We start from the raw sequence: 18549 nt of genomic DNA on the forward strand, positions 1-18549 counted from the left end.
TAAAGGTAAAGTTGACTTTTAAATTCATTCTCTTAATTCCCGATTGGTTGAAATATTCTCTCGATAGTATACACCTGTGTTTGTTGACAAACAAAGATAACATGTATGCATGGTTTACACTATTTTTAAAATAAAGTACATTTAACAGTGTAGTTAACATGTTCGAAGCAGTACTTAAGTATACGTATATAGAAGTATCGTCAATTCGATTTGCTACATACGATTTAAAAGACGTCGGAATCGATAACTGCTAATGCTAGGTCATTCACACTTCTGGGTCACGTCCCGGTAAATGACACTTTACACACGAATGCCTATTACAGATTTTTAAAAAGATAACTTTGAATATATACCTGTCAATTAAGGGGAGGTATTTTATTATCCAATTTCGAAACTAAAGTAGTATAAATACCTGATCGAGATGGGAAATGAACAGATAGTTCTGTTGTGATCCTCGGAAAGGTTGTTATCAAACTGTGCGAGAATTTTCTGTTGAAATATTGGAAATATAAATAAGATTATTTTTGTGCTCAGATGTTTCGATGCTAAAGACATAATAGTCTTCTTATGTGATTGCTTGTCGTGAACACAAGACAAGTCGTGGGTTATATGATGCTTTTCCTTAGAGATTTTATATGAGGAAACTATTTCTTTACTTTCAAATCTCAGGTACAGAACTTTACGCATTTTATCATGTTAAGAATTACAGTATTATCAGCATAAGATCACTATTTAGAATAATTATATCTTATATATGTCTGTTTTTCAATAAAAAATCTAAACATGTGGTATACCTTAAGCTAGTTGCAATGTGTTGATTAACGTTCCACACTACTGTGTTCATATAAAGTGTTGAAGCAATGCATATTTATTTATCCTATTATTTATATTTAAAATTTTGCAACTTTTGGTTTCAACTATATTTCATTAGTATGTATGTGGTTTTTTTTTTTGGTTCATTGACACCCTTTCAGTTTTACCGTTCAAACAACCGTGGATACCCAAAAATTTTCTATATTTTGCAACATTTGATAGGGAAAATTGTGATTTGCACCGTACAAACTTAATTCAAGAATAATCAATAGATAAATTTTAGAGTGTTTATTTTCGTTGCATAATTTATTCACTGCAACGCTTTATAATATTGAATAGTCCATATATAGCACATTAGATAATTTCAAACTTCAAGCTCAGGGGATGATTATAAACTTAATAATGAATTTGAATGATACAGACACACACAAATATTTGTCGTTTGAAAGAAAAAAGTGAATAATGAATATTTGTTCCTTCGATATGCAGCAAAGAAGGGCATGATAAATCTAATTTCCATCAAAAGTGAATAAAATTATTACATCAAAACTTGGCTGAAATAGAGTCACTTTCTGTCAAGTAGATTGTAAAATGGTAAGAAACCTTTCACAATAATATGAAAACCTTCCCGACGTTATCATGTTGTGTGCATATTTATGAACTTGCATATCTTTCATGGAACAGGAGCGTGTCAATTTTGTTTAATGATAGTTATGTTTCGGTGATAAAAAACATATTTTTTTAGAATATCTAAATTGTTATGATTATTATCAGAAAGATGTGATATTATTATGTACACATGCACTGCAATCATAATTGATAATATTTCTAGTATAGTATCTAGTATAAAGGTTTTAAGAACTCTTTGTAAGAATCATGCAGATTATGCAGTATTTGATACACTTTAAAAAGGATGCACATTTGTAGCTTGTATAGTCCTATCAATACAAATTACCAATCATACATGTATAATATTGCAAATTTAGATATGTACACGTGTTTCACCGAAAAACCTCTCATCAGCAGCATTAAAATCAAATACTAAGGAAGGTCTAAATCCAAAACAATGTTCATGATAAAATGTATATTTATTCGTTTCAATCGGCCTGGTCAAAGTAGATAAATCAAATCGAAAATTAAAACATTCAATAGATTCAGTTTTGTTTCAGTGTCATTATAGAGTGATCTGCCTTAATTTTGAACTATACAATACATTTTATATAGTCAATGTCTCCTAAGAAATGTTTTGTACAAAAACACATGTTAATTTTATTATAACTTTAAAACAAAACATCAAAAATAAAAATTTGCAGACACTCCAAACATATACCAAATTTTGCATGATTCTTAGTGGGATTGCTACTAAGTTTATATTATTTGATTAATAGAATGAGCAATAATCAACCAAAATTGTTTCTTTAGATTGATATATTATGATGATATTTGTTCCCTTATTGAATTAATTTTCCTTGTCTATTCCGTCTTTTTTTTTTCTAAAATACAATATCAAATACACAAATTCCTTGTTCAACGTTTTTTTTTTAAATAACTAGGTCAGAAGAGCCTTTTTTCTTACTGATAAGGCCAGAACTTGACATCGAATTACCAGCATGAGTGCAAACCATTTGTTGCAAACATTTTTGCTAATTTCCGGAGCATGAATATCGAGATATATCGCCAAAAAATAAGTCCTATCATAATGGAATAGATGTTTGATTCGAGCAGATATTGTTTTATATAGATTTCAAAATTAGTTTCTATGTTTGCCAGAAGTACAAATTCCCGAGAAAGGTTCAAGGACAATTCTGTGCGGACTGTTACATGTATCAGAAATAAACTTCACACCTTTAATAACTTGGTCAATCGGCTTTGTCTGGTTATAGTTAATTGTTCTACCGTGCGCCTAATAATGCGTTCATTTCTAAGTATATATCTATGCTACATGTCTTGAATAAGAAACTTATAGCATTGTGCATTCTACGGAAAAGGTCTTTCATTTTCATAAATGTATTATTTAAAGGCGATTACCGATTTTCTGGCAATAATTTAGACATGAAGTCAAGAAAACGTGTGCATATAAACGCAAAAGTGTCATACGTGCATCAGTTTTCATCTTGTCTAATACCATACGTCATGAAACAGAGCTTGGTAGACAAAAACTTAAGTATAAAGTGAAACCAAATGAAATACATAGAAAGACAAATTAAAGAACTGAAATGCAAATTTGATCCTAACCCTACTTGAACATCAGTTTATCCACGAGACTACGAGACCCATGTGGATATAGCATTGGAGTGCACTCGCTAGATCTCTTTTGAATCTATATTACAGGTGTATGAAGGGTTGTACATTAGTTTCATAAGTTATCTAATATGAAATGCCTTGCTCTCCTTAACAAAACACAGTAAAATCTTAAATTAAGATTTTTGGTTTGTAAACATATTGCATCAGTAAGTACAAACAAATTATTTCTACTGATAGTTTTCGCAATAAAACAAATCAAGACAAAAACAAAACAAAACAAAAAACAAAACAAAACAAAACAAACAAACAAACAAACAAAACACATCGCTGTAATATGATATTTTATGGATTAAAAAAATGAGAAGTCGTTATATAATTGTTTATAAAGTCTAGACCTAAGGTACATGTGTATCAGTAACATTTGAATGGAATAGTGAACAATAATTTTTCGATTAAAAATATTTTTTTATTTTTAAACTTTTAACTTTTAACGCGGTATTTGTGTTCTCTAAGTGATACTCACTATCATGCCGTGTTTGGGTTTGAAAATAATTATTCATAGAAAGTGCAAAAGGATAATTTTACACCAAATTCAGAATTTTTGTCTAGATTAACATTGCAACTTGAGTTATTATTGGCCTTAAATATCAAATAGATGGAGAAGATAGTTATAATATGAGGCAGGTGTAACTAAATAAGTGCGCGATGTTGATTGTATTTTAATTCCTTACACAGTTAACATTGATTAGAATTCATTTTCTTCATAATTGGTCAAAATATTGAGCTATGACTTCAAGCGCTTTATTTTTGACAGGGAGGGCTATGACAAAATTTAAAATGAAAAAAAAAAATAATAACCATAGTTCATCATAAACATAAATATTCTGAAGGCGTTTTGGTCAAAATTAAATAGAGTGATGCCATGAGATGTGAGAAAAATTGTTACGTGAAGATTGTTATAGAATAAACAAAACCACATAACCACAAAATGATGTTGATAAATTTATAACAACTATTGGATGTCAGGAACCAAACAGGAATTGATGGCGGATTTTATGTTAAATTTGAAAACTGAAATACCAAAGTATCACTAGAACATCTTGGAAAGGTATTTTGTTTTAAAAAAATAGAGTGGAGTTAAGAAATGCACCGACTACGATATTGTTGTAAGGAAGAGTAATCAAGGGAACCAATATTCTAGCGGAAATCAATGGAATGTAATCTAAGGATAAGGACAAGAAATGGAAAACTGACAAACACAATAAAAATCACAAAATAACCAAAATAATAAATACAAAGGAACACAAGTAAATTAGCAACTCGGACTCCACTAAAAACTTGAAAAAATTACCAGGTGCACCGGTATGATAAGCGTCCTCTGGTTTTCTATAAACACTCACCGAGTTGATCATAAAAAGTCAAGTCCAGGGTAAACTAAAGAGGAAAGAAAAACACTAACACGGTGAACATACAAGTTTTCATGGTGCAGATGAAAACACCGTGAAGATCCACGAGTTCATAATGACGACCACAAAACTTCTGTAGTGATGACTTCAATTTATAGGAAACTATAGGAAGAAAGAATTTTTGATATTTTTAACTTCGAAAAATATCGTATTCGTTCCTTAAGTACTTCAAAAAGTCGGCTCAGCTACTTTGAATAACGTACTCAATACGACATCATATCTTATGAAGACAAACTGCAGGATTAATCGTTTATTGATGAAAATAAACACGCATAATATTGTTCTCCTTTGACACTTCCTTGAAATGTCGATACAATAGTTCACAAAAAAGTAGTGGATGAACTATATTTACAGTTTGTGACAGCTTGAAGTACTTTAATTGAATCTACATAAGGTCATGGTGCATTTGTTGCGAAAAAAAGTTCATTCAAAAATATTTAAGAAATGCTCCTTCAATTAATAAATAATTACTGCCATAATAATAGGATTGTTGTTTTTTTTAAAGGTAGTTTTTTTTCAAATGGTTCAATTTTTGGTTGAATATGATATTAAAAGAAATAAATCTAAATAAGATCGTATATTGTTTTTAAAATTAATTAACTGATTTCCAATAAGACATGCTTCTTTCATTCAATATTAATTTGACCAACATTTGCGTCTGTGTTTCTTTTTAGATTTTCTTTATAAGAAATTACTTTTATTCTGTTTATTTTGTTAATGTTAAGGTGAAAAGCTATTTTTGGCGACGATTATAGTACTCTGTGTTTAAAAGTGTGATAAACCAAACTTTTATTGTAATAACTACACTATATCAATTTCAACCCTCAGTTAAAAATGCGTCAATAGAAAAGATATTACTCATTTGATCAAATTCAATTGATTAATTTTCAGTATGACTACGACACGAACTATAGTGTCATGTCTACACCGTCGAACTTCAACCTTGGCATCGACGGCAACGACGACACCGACAGCCCACCACGTAAAAACAATTCCAAACACAGAAACCGCGAAACCTTTCCATAAAATGCCAGGTCCTACCGGTTTCCGCAATCTCCCAATTATAGGAATGGCTTTAAATTTTAAACCATTCAGTAAGTATAAAAGACACTTATCATATTAATATTGCACATTTCTATTTGATGTACATATGTTTTAAATAGCAACCTCCTGTCAGCAGCATTCGAACTAAATACAGGAAATTTCAAGATGAAGAAATAGATTAAATACAAGAAGTATGCAAAACCAAAACTATCGAAGTAGGAAGCCAAATCTAGCACCAATGAGTTCTACTAAACTTCTACATAAAAAAAATGAAATCTAAATAGTTATATATGCATTGTTAATGTGAACATTACTCTTATGCATAACGATTAGCTCTACATAATAGTCCCACTATCCAAATAATCCTTCAATTCTTGCATTTCAATAATTTGAAAAAAAAACATCGATTGCCTCTTATTCATTTAAATGATTCACCTGTTAACATATGAGGGAGTATTTTTTATATAAAAAACACATCATGAAAAACAAATCTGTAATATTATTTACCGCGTTTCTTTGCTTGGACACTTTGCACTGGTCATTAATCGATACGTTTGCATTGTAGCGGAGTATGGGCCATTCCAATTAACAGAGGTTTTCACAATGCTGCGGAACCGATACGGCGACATTTATAGGACGCGTATGGGCAAAGAAAATACTGTAAATATCTGCCATCCCGAAATAGCTGAAGAACTACTTCGTTTACCATCAAAAGAAAACAAACGGGTTGTCATGGCAATTGCTGAAACAACGTACAAGCGAAACAACATACATTCTCGAGCATTAAGTCAACTGTAAGCTCATCTAAATTCTAGTTACGGGCATTGATAAGATCTCTCTAATTAATGTGCCAAGCTATTTAATGTTGACATGAAGAATTTCTAACTCTTCACGTACTATTTGGTGTTGTGATAAAGTGGTGAAGATCATTTTGAAACTGAAGTTTATTTTCATTTACATAAGAAAAATCTTTGGATCACCTGAATATGGTTATGACCCAGTTTGTTATATATATATATATATATATATATATATATATCTACAATTTCTATCAAAATTATCGAAGCATGAGCGATTGGATATTTCGTTAGTTTCAGTACACTAGGTACATCTTAAGTCACTAACCGGGGAGAATTAAGTTACAGCAGCTCCATATTAAGCTAACATGAAAACTGCTAATAAAATGCTTTTGTAAAAGTCAGGCAGGCAGCCTGTTTGATGTTCGAAATTCACCCTAGACGCTGCAGTCAGCCCTCTCAGATTATGCAAAAATCTTGCAAGTCGGGACAAAATAAATAATTTTTCGAGATGTTTTCCAATTGTCAAAACATATTTGATGAGAATAATATACAAGGAATATGAATATATAAAAATACTTTAAACATCTATAGGTAGTCCAAAATTTTGGCCACGCATTTCAACCAAAGTTCATATCATTGTGTCCAAATATTGCTTTGGCATTTTAAATTAGTATTCCAATTCCATAAAAAAATTTTGGGGGTTTAATTAAGTTATTTCAGCAGCAAAGTTTTGCTTTTATTTATTACTGATATTGTAGACCTGCCAAATTCTAATGCAGATATATATATATTCAAATTATACCACATTTAAATGTATCTGATGGTTATGCTTTTAAAATTAAAGGAATTTTTATTCACGCACATGATCAAACGATCAATTTGATTCTGTAGTTTTATTCATCATAATTACTGCTTGTTTTTAAACTATGATATTACTATTAGAGTGTCAGTCTCTGTAAGAATCAGGCAGTGGATGAAACATGGCATAAACAAATTTTGAAAATTTGATTTGACTTTTTGCATTATCAGATCAAGAAAAAAAGACAAGATTTTCCATATCATTTTAGTAAATTGAGTCATGATTCAATTGAAATACACCGAAAATGAACATTTCAAGGGCAGATTACTCTGTCAAAAACCTTACTTAACAGTTTTTTTGTGGAGTCTGAGTTGCTCATTTACTTTTGCTACTTTGTATGCATTATGTTGGTTACTTTATGTTCTATGTTGTATGTGCCCTATTGATTTCCGCTAGAATATTGGTTCCCTTGATTTCCCTTTCTTACATTCTATTTAAAAAAAATATATAACCTGTATTGGCAGAAATGGGTTAGAATGGGAGACGACCAGGAAGATTGTTCAACAAAAACTGATGAAGACTCGTTGTCTAAATATGTTTTTCCCTTCAATCAATTGGTCATCAGACAGTCTTATAGAAAAATTAAAAGAACAAGGGAACGTCGATGACATGTTGTATGAGTTACAGAAATATTCAGCTGACAGTGAGTAGAACTCCAAATTGACTCCTAGTATTAATATATGACGTCGACTGACAGTAAATGTCAATTGGCTTAAATGTCCCACTGTTGTCAAAATATGTAGAAATATATATTATTTATATAAACCGATGGTTTTCTACGATGTAATAAAAAAAAATAATGTTTAATTTGTCAGAATTAAAAAAAAACTATGCCTATAAATAAATTTTATATCACTAGAAATTCCAGAGTATTTACTTCAAAAATAAAAAAAAACCATTCCCTTTACCCCTGATGCAATATCTTTAGTTAATCTTCAGAGAAATAAGATTATTAGATGTAGTATGATTAACCAGTCAAAAACAGTCATAGGTGCAGGGTAGCTCAATGTAATAGCAACATTCCTTGTCCTATTAAAATAGAAAAAAAATCATGACAGTCAATAAATGTGTAGCATTGCGATCGTCAGCTTGACCTTTCTACCGGGAGATTGAAATGGGTTCACAATCAAATGACTGCTACGAATAACTTTTTAATTATACTATTCACAGCATGATTTTAGTATGGTTTATTAGTCCCTTGCAAATGGGTTGTACAATCTGGTTTACAAAATTTTCTGTTTTGTGCACTTAACTATAACTATGACGACATATCTGTATGAATTGTAATGAACGCAATTCGCATTCTTAATTATTCATTTACCGCTCGTCCAATATGATATTTAAATCGTTATTTTTGACAGTAAATAACTGAAGTAACGTCCAATGTGAACAGAGTTTGGGATGGTGATGTGACTGTGACCTTGATAAAAGTTATCATTAGTTGATATACATATATATAATAAATGATATTGGTCTCAGAGCTGCTGTCAGAATTTTTTTTTTTTTTTTTTTTTTTTGGGGGGGGGTCTTCGATCGAATGCAATCCAGGGACAAGGACCAGACATAGAAAACAGACAAACACAACAAAGAACATAAATAACCAAAATAATACATACAAAGTAACAAAAATGGGCTAGCCGGACTCCACCAAAAGCAGGGAGCGTGGACCAGGTGCAACGCTAAAGTAAAAAAAAATGTTCCATTCAATGTAGAAACTTTACATTATTATACGGTTAATCTAATCAAAACAGAAGTTTGTTATTTTTTATGAACAAAACTCAACAGACATCGTTTACTTTAATATTTTGTCTTCCTTGTAATATATATATATATATATTGGTACACAAAGGTATTGGAATGGTTGCATTGAACAGGGACTTGGGCTGCATACAGAACACATCTCCTGTTGACCTTTCTTCTGTGATTGACCCAATTCTCAAGTGCATCCATGAAACATTTTTTCTGCCATTGAACACATATAAGTACTTCAGAACGAAACTTTACAACGAATTTGAGTCAAATTTTCTAATCCTCCACAAGTAAGTCCTAGTAGTTAAAAATGATCTTATTATGGTTGTATTGGTTTTTTTGAAATGTGACTCTAAATGTAAAATTTATTCACAGAATTGTTCATCATTCAGCAATTTTGTAAAAAAAAAACACACACACACACAATAAAAGATAAATTAAACAAACAAATAAATAATCAAAAATAGCAGTTAAAAAGATGGAATTGTTCATCATTCAGCATAGTTAAAAAATGACATTCCCACTTTTAAGTTAACTTATGGCATGACACTGCCTTGAATAGCTAAAAAAGTGATATACAGAGTAAAGACTATTCATTAGATACATTTTGTTTATTTATACGATATTAACTAGGTTTGGAATTGTTCCTGACTTTCTGAATGCTATTGAACGCAATGTTTCTAATTGAAGCTTTGTTGTAAACCTTACTGAAGAACAAACAGCATTACTAAAGAAAGTTGTTGACGAAGGGAGGTTAGCAGAACATATGGAGAAACACTACAATGTATTTCATGACTTGATGATAGAGGGAAAATTGTCACCTGAAAAAATCGTTGCAATCATTTTCGATTTTTTTGTTGGAGGCATTAACTCGGTAATTATTTAAATACGAAAACTATTGTAGCATTTTACTTATAAAGACCTATTTCAAAACAGGTGTATGCCATATTTATTGTTCAGCTATCACCAATAGAAAACAATGAACCCCTGATAAAAAAAACTTGAAATTAAAAAATAAAAAAGTCGGTGTTTTTATCCAACTATTAAATCTTAAAATTTACGTAAGAGTTGTAACTTGAATTAAATATAAAACGAAACCTTTAATCAAAACGGGGTTCGGTTTAGATGGAACATAAGGTTTTGGTTTTCTAGGTAATAAAAGTAAAAACTACTGACAGGATTGCATGAATTATATAACATAGCAAAATTTGACACTGTTTGACTGCCACTTTCTTTTCGACCATCATCATAAATTAACCTACTTTTCTTTTTTCAGCATAAGATTTATTTTTACACGTATCTTTCAGTCTGCGAGTCTGATGTTGTTTTTATTGGTTGATCTGGCTAACAATCCACATAAACAAAGGATTCTGTATGACGAAGTAAAACAGGTGGTTGGCAACAAATCTGAAGTAACGAAAGAAGATTATGACAAATTGTCATATCTTAAAGCATGTGTTAAGGAATCACATAGGTAGGTTTTAAAACTAGAACTATGAGCAAACTCTAGGATGCCACTCTTATATAATTAAACAAAAGTAAATGAGCAACGCGTACGGACTCCATTAAAAACCGAGAGAATGGACCAGGTTGGGTGAGCGTCCTCTGCTGTTGTAGAAAACGTTCGTAAATATGAAAGATGTCCATAAATGCCGAGCTATTCAAACTACAAAATTGATTTCACGAGATGTGAGAAACTCATAATCAACAAGTTTTGAGTGTAGATTCTTTTTCTCTAATGCCCTAAAAACGTCAAAAATACCCAAAAATGAAAAGAGCACGGAATGTTATAATTCCGATTCGTAAGAAACTTGTTGATGCCACACAAACGCAAATATTCCAAACAAAAGTAACTATACGATTTCTAAGGTTTTTGTTCACCTCAAATCTTCCCGAGTCCCTTCATAATTCTTATTTAAGGTAAGAAAACAACAAAATTATCTCATTTAACTGAAATATAACTACAATAGCAATAGAGGCGATTCAAGATGGAGTCCAGGACAATCGATTTCTAAGCCAATCGAACTCTGAGAACAAAAAAGTCACTAGTGATGAGAACATTTTTTTTCACACCGGTCAAGCGGCATGAAAATTGAAACAAAATGAGAGAATTTTTTTTCCTATTATTACTATCACTATCCAAAACTGATGCTTTCTAACAGTTTAAATATGTTAAACCGTACCTACCAGTTTTGTCTTCATTGTTTAAAGAATGGGATAACAATTAAGATTTTGCTGTATGTTATTTATTGATTTTCATTCTAAATGACGTCAAGTTTTTTGACAGAATGCGATACCCAACAATGTTAGGTATGGTCAGATTTATGGAAACAGACGTTACAGTGGCAGGATATTCTATACCTAAGAATGTAAGCTTAATAGGATAATTAATTGGAAAGAGTGAATAACCAAAATATTATCACGAGTGCCGAAGAACGCCTAGAGTTAACGAGGGTGTTGAACTTGTTCCGGGCACGAGTTAAATCCTCAAGCGTTCTTGGCACGAGTGATCATATTTTGATTATTCACGATAACCAATTGATTAAATATTTATTATGTAGATTTTCTATATAATCTAGCGATATTTTCAATATGAATTTTAAATTCGGTGCTTGGTGGATTGATATCAAAGTTGTGACGTTTTGGCGGAAAAAAGTCAGAGAGTGAAATTACCGAATTTATTTCACAGTGTAAATTATCAAAATCTATTACACTGGGATCATTCGATAAAACGCTGCTACATCAATTTGGTTTCATTTTGGTTGATTTTAGAGGTAGATGAATGTATGATTTTCTAAAAGTAGAGATCTGAATACAGAAATGATTAGCGTTATATAAAAGTATAGTATATGTAGACTGAAAAAGCATCGCTTGTTTGGTGGGTTTTTCTCCACCATGAATCATTTTACCATTGGCACTTTCTGAATTTTATGTTGACTGGTAGTTAAATGTTCAAAACGTTTATAAAAAAAATCCTTATAACTTTCTTTGTCTATTTTGTTTGCTTTCTGTGGCCTAAGGAAATTGAATGGAACAGAAAGAGAAATGACAAAGGATTGGCACCTTTTATAAATTTAATTATTCGTGCACTCACTTCTTTTTCAAATTATCGGAAACACAAATTACTTCAAGCATCCAACTGCCATAATCTGATTACATAGGCAATATAAAAAAAATTTTGCATTTATGATAATAAATACCGTTTTGATGTTTTCTGTGTTGCTTAACAATGGTACAATTTTTTTTCATTATTTTGTAACTCGGCGGGTGTTTCTAGAAAAGCAGAGGATGTCTACCCTACCGGTGTACCTGGTCCATACTCCCAGTTTTTAGTGGAATCCGAGTTGCTCATTTGCTTTTGTTACTTTGTACGTATGATTTTAGTTACTTATGTTCTTTGTTGTGTATGTCTGTTTTGCATGTCTGGTTTTTGTCCCTGGATTACATTCTTTTGATTACCGCTATAACCTTGGTTCCCTTGATTACTTTTTGTAGACCCAGGTTATCGTTCACAACGAGATGATGTGCTATGATGAACGTTTCTTCAAAAACCCAAATGAATACATACCCGAGCGTTGGATGAGGGGTGGTAGTGGAGATGAAGAAGGAAATAAACAACCTGTTCATCCTTTTATTATAAAACCATTTGGATATGGTGCTAGAAGTTGCTTGGGACAAAGGTTAGCTGAAATTCAAATGATTACGTGCATTGCAAAGGTAAGCTATCTGTAAACAATAACAGAAAAAACATTTTCATGATTTTAAAGGGGAGGTTGTGATTACGCCAAAGTTCTTTAACCCCACAGTATTTTTGCGCCGGCCCCAAGTCAGGAATTTCTTGACTCTGTATGTCTTGTTTGTAATTCACATTTATGTTACTTGAGTATAATGGGGCAACTCTTTCCCTGTGTATAATAATGTTTTGTGGCCAGCTGCAGCCTGCCCTGTGGTATGAGAATTTCCTCGTCGTTCATTGAAGACCAATGGGTGGCCTTGGGCAGACATTTTACTTCTAATGGGGTTGTTGTCTCTTTACACCATACCTATTCTCGTTGTATTTCTATAAAATGAATAATCTTTCTAGATAAACCAGAAACATATTTATCCGTCCAGTTGTTTATACTTGACCCCGTTCGAAAGTCTGACCACATATGTTGTATGCACGACTTCTTAATCAATCAGGATATTTTTTTTTTATTTTTTTAGTAAGATTATGCATTTTATGTTAATATTCATAAAGGTAAAAAAAGGTCGACGTCTTTAAGGTTATTTTTAAAATGAAATTAGAACTTTTTTTCACAGCACTGTGAGGAATAAGGGTAATTTCTGCGTAGGACTATTATTGCGTACGTTCCAAATGCTCATTGGTTGAATTGGTGGTCTGTAACCTAAATTGTTTTAACATATATTAAATCTGTTTGAAGTGATTGTATTCGTTTTTATGTATTTGCTCACAATATGTTTTTTTTTTCATTTATGACCTTAATTAACTCAGGATGTTTAATGTGGTCGAATAATTTTGCACATAAACCCTTTAAGCACAAGGTATTTGAAGTGAAATATAAAGTATATTATGTTGAAATGTTTTGGCAAATTTGGCGACTCTTGAAAACAACAAAATTTCCATTTTATTTCATTATAGAAATGAATACTAGTGTATGAAGCCGCTGGTGATTTATGGTACTTTAAAGCATTCTGAACAACTAATTCAAATATAAATGTATGGAATCTCTAGTAGGAGAAAACCTAACAAATATTAAACTTAGAATTAGGATCCCGGAATAAAAACAATAACAGAGTATTGACTAGATATAAAAACGATGTACGAATTCGGCACGAATCATACATAAAAAAAAACGTTCACTCATAAATGATTTTGACCCTTGCAGATTGTGAAAAACTTTCAAGTGAATTTGCCTGCCGGACAAACGGATATAAAATGGAACCGACATGTCTTTCCAGTGCCTGATGACAAAGTAAAAATGTGCCTTGATCGTAGACAATCATGAAGCTGTACAGAACTTATTAACAATGGACTCGCTGCTGAAAACGTTACTTACCGAAAGAACTGTGTTCTGCAACACAGAGTGAACAATACTGGATCAATTTGACAACGTTTATCATTTTGTCTTTTTTCTACATTCAACTTCATCTGAGTAAGCATACTAGACTACGCCTCTAGAGGGATATCCAGAGAAACAAATCATTATAGTTTACAATAGTAGCAAAACCATAAGTTTGGATTGGAAAATACAGAAGTTTAACTCTATTGTTACGAATCTGGTTTGCGTTTGACGGTCAAAACAATTTTTTTTAATATAACTGAGATTATATTTTGTCATTGACATTACTTTCGTCTTTCATTTTTGAGGTTGACACTGAGTTTTTTGCAGTTAGGTGCGTTCACTGTTGACCACGTAGTAACTTGATAATGTAATTTTGTGACATGTTTGCATTATATTGTTAGTTTGTTTTATTGATTGTTTAAGGACATAGACCTAGGGTATGGGGCATAACTCTTACAAATCAATTGTACGTTTGTATAAACTATTTTACATATATATCATGTAAACATCTATGTAACTGGGAGTGATTAAATTCTGTTTCAAATGAAAGCTTTATAGACTTTGGAGAAATTGAATATAATACAAGCGTATCACTGATTTCAAGAGTTATGTCCCTTACCCTAGGTCTACCTCCTTAAATATTTAAAAATGTTTTTCGACATACTGATTGACCTTTCGGGCTCTCGATGCTTCTAAGGTCATAGGTCAAATTTGTATTGATAACCATTATGAAGACATCATCCTCTATGAGATGCATTTTTCTCTGATTTTGTCAACTATTTATGTGGGTCTATGTCATTCACAAACGTTACACGTAAAGTTAATTTGCAAGTTTATGAAATCCGTGCAAATGCATTAAATCTATTAGTTTTATACATCTACATTTTGTCATTGTTACGTTTTTGTTTGTAAAAATTAATCTGTATTTTTTATATCATTGATATTAACGAGTAGTCATCAACAATCATGCTTTACACATTTGATGTCTCTCAGACAGTCCTTTCGAAGTTCTCGGGAGTATATAATCTAAATCAAACGTCATATGACAATCGTCAAAAGTCGGGTAAAATCACTTATGACAGCAAGATTTCTTTTTTCTTTGTTATTTTTTGAAAGGACTGTACACAGAGAGTTCTGAGCATCAGATTAAATTCAAAGACTGACCTCTCCACATTTCATTGATGTGTTTGAAGCATGAATATAACAGAACAATGTTAGTCACGAGCATATTCACCCTGGAATCATTTAATCAAAGTAATTGGGGAGAGGTGGCTGGAGAATGGAGAAAAATGGCTAATATGTATATGATATTTAATAAAAAAAAAGGCGGAAAATATTTCGGATAAAACCAACTGAACTGTTTTGATCATGACATTTTTTTCAAATCATGATAGTGACTTGCATTATGGCTATTTTTATGATGTTTCGAAGAGTAAGTTTTTTTCTAAAAGATCAGCTGAATACATTAACTGACAATGAAATTTTCCAATGTTTGCTTCGAGTTTTCAAAAATTTCCTGGCCTTCATGTTTTGCTTAAAAGTGTCTATACAAAAGCCAGAATGAGTGTCTTATGAAAGCACACATTAGAAGCGCATTAGCCAGTCTTCGTAAGGGACAAGGTTTAGATTTTCGTAATTTCGTCTTTACTAAGCCTTGAGGAGAACCTGAAATATACTATATTACATTAGTACGTTTTATTGTTATAAATCTTTATTTTATCAAAATTTATTGCTATTTTATTATGTTTATCTTTGTGTTTGATATTATTAATTTTAGTTCTTCATTGTTATTTCTTATTACTTTCACTGACGACTTTTCGCTTCATACATACTATGAAAATGTTTATCATGAAGTTTGATTTGTTATTTACATACTTAATTTATATAGTTTCCATTTTCAACTTTTTAATTGTATTAACAGATGCATCAATCGCTTTTTTAATCGCTATATATTTTCCGCATCATCTTGACGGGTTCGATTTTTAATTGTTTTTCACACTGAACAATCGGAATCTTCAGCCATTCTAGTTACACAAAACAAAAACCTCGGAGGTACTAGGCGGAAGAATCTGTCCAAAATTTGGATCCGATTCTGAAATTATTGTTAAACTGGTTGAATTTTTTACCATTACTTTTTTTCTAAGCTCCTCGCCAAACTACTTGGCAGAGATATTGTTCTTTATTTCTAGTGATAACTAATTTTTAGCGCCACCTGGTGGGTAAAATTACTTTGATTGGCGTGTGACTACAATTCCGGCATTTTGTTCAAGACAAAATCCTCCTTTTTGCATCCAATGTTCTTTTTTAGTGCAGCAAAAATGGCCGAGTAGTTCCGATTGCCCCACTATGCTGTCAGGGCAAAAGTGAAAAAAAATAATTTCGCATGCAAGTCACTGATATTTTTTATCGCTATTTCACTTGTGAAGTTGTTTGTATTTGTGTTGACAAAGACTAGTGTTTGCTTAATTCTCCATCATGTTTCTTCTCTGCTAAACACTTCATCCTATTTTTCTAAGGCAGAAAATTATCAGTCAATAAGAACAAATTATAGAATCATTGAAAGAAATTAGCGATAAATCAATATCCGATTTTTTTGTCAAATAGTCTTCTTAAATGTTTGAATTGAAGTTTCACTTGGGATAGGCAGCTTTAAATTAGCTTATGAGAAGAAATTTTATTGTTGAGTAAAATCCTCTCCGCATGTATTAATGTATTCATTGTAACTAATAATACGACAATCCTTAATCATATTTCTCATACTGCTCTGTTTCCATACATAAAAAAATCACAGATTTAAGGAGGTACACCTAGGATAAGGGACACAACTCATGAAAAAAAAATCATTGGAACGTTTGTATTCATCATTTTACATCAATCTTGTGTAAGCATCAAAGTAACTTGGACTGATTTCATTCTGTCTCAAATGGAAGCTTGATTGAAATTGAATATGATACAAGCATATCACTGATTTCAGGAGTTATGTCCCTTACCCCAGGTTACCTCCTTAATCAAAAACATTTTGTTTCAGGAAGATTTTCCCCAAGTTTTCTCTAACTTGTCCCTAAATAATAAAACTCAAAGGAGTTGAATTTTTTTTTTCTAAATAACTCAAAATAAACGCTGTTTTATGTTCGCGCAATTTTGTCCAAATACCAAAAATCCCTGTGTTTTATTTGTTTTCCTATAGTCTGTTTCTCTATTGTATTTTACGTACTATCCGGTTTGATATCTAATCAAATATAGTAATACACCCGGTGTCAGTGTACTCTTGTGAATATCTTTTTATCTATTTATACCGTTAATATTGCACTTTGTTATTTTTGATAAAAAACGTTTTCATGTGAAAAAGAAGAATTAAAGTTGTTGAGAGTATTTACCTGTGTTTTATTTTAGTCATTTTGGAATTTATATTCGCCTCATCGCGTGGGAAGTACGGTACACAGACAAAAGAAGTTTTCCGTCATTCTCTAAATGCATTTAATTTTGCGAGGGATAAGACTTGCTGCGTACAAACTTATTTTACACGATTGATATAATTTGTAACGGAAAAATACCGGATGTTTGGGTGGTTATCTCACAAAATTTCTTTTTTTAGTAACTACGAACTGTTAAATAAACATTTAAATGTATTCCAAAATCAAAACACAGATGCAGCTTTACAAATTCTGGAATTCTCTTTGCGTGCCATAAATATCGTTGAAGTTATGTACCTGCTCTAAAGTGCCTGTTCTAAGAGTGTCCTGATATATCAAGGGAATATTGCCGAAAGCCAACAAATTATTTTAGAATACCAAGGTGTCAGTTTAATCAGGAAATATTGTAATCATAATATAAAAAAAATTAAGTAACCTTGTAAGTTTTTTAATACATGCACGGAGAAGGTTTTCATTATGTAACCGGTGGAATGCAAATTTCATACCTCACAAAAAAATCCATTTCAAGTGCTAGCCTCAATTAATCAATTTTAATTTTTCTTTGGATGTTGCCAGCCATCATACGTTTATTCTTCTCCGTCGATGTATCACTCCCCTTTTCAACTAATTGGCATCAATTTAAATCCCAGCAGAGGACAATACTTGCTTCGAAACACTCAGATTAGCTCGGGAAACCCTCGCGATCTGGCTTTTTCTAAAGCTCGTCAAATAAAGTTATCATTTTTCCGCAATATACTGTATATATATCTACAACTTCCCTAAATTCAAATAAGTCGATAAATATAGATATACATGTATGTAGTTGAAGTTTTAATATCTTAATAGATTTGGTGATTTTTAAAACCAATGTGTATATGAAATTTTCACATATATGTTTGGACGAACATGTAAGGACACAGATGGATCTTTTATAAGCTAAAACGACTTCTCTCAGTCTGTTGTGTTTCGTGTGACATTCAGTCAGTATTTGAGGCGTGAGTAAAAAAAAAAAAAAACAACAAACACACCCGTACCCCATCCCCCCAAATAAAATAACAAATAAAAATGAATAAAACAATGGCGTACACCTGAGAA

At 31.6% G+C, this 18549-nt stretch overlaps 1 protein-coding gene across 2 annotated transcripts; it reads left to right on the forward strand.

Annotated features, from left to right (window-relative positions):
* Positions 1 to 212: 212 nt before the first annotated feature.
* On the forward strand, positions 213 to 17413 carry LOC148616905 (putative cytochrome P450 12d1 proximal, mitochondrial). Of its 2 annotated transcripts, none has more exons than XM_088584070.1 (10): positions 213 to 669; positions 5415 to 5617; positions 6133 to 6361; positions 7691 to 7869; positions 9076 to 9265; positions 9666 to 9849; positions 10283 to 10449; positions 11263 to 11344; positions 12471 to 12692; positions 13618 to 13830. In XM_088584070.1, exons 2-10 carry the CDS (start codon positions 5416 to 5418, stop codon positions 13621 to 13623), a joined length of 1461 nt encoding a protein of 486 aa, XP_088440196.1. In that variant the 5' UTR covers positions 213 to 669; position 5415; the 3' UTR covers positions 13624 to 13830. The 2 variants fall into 2 exon arrangements, with proteins under 2 accessions (XP_088440196.1, XP_088440195.1); XM_088584069.1 differs by lacking the exon at positions 13618 to 13830 and adding an exon at positions 13865 to 17413 and having other exon boundaries at positions 226 to 669.
* The last annotated feature ends 1136 nt before the right edge of the window (positions 17414 to 18549 follow it).

This window comes from Perna viridis, chromosome 5 (assembly GCF_037379345.1).
Source record: "Perna viridis isolate PV_CMFRI_1.1 ecotype Kerala chromosome 5, ASM3737934v1, whole genome shotgun sequence".
In the NCBI taxonomy this organism is placed as follows: domain Eukaryota; kingdom Metazoa; phylum Mollusca; class Bivalvia; order Mytilida; family Mytilidae; genus Perna; species Perna viridis.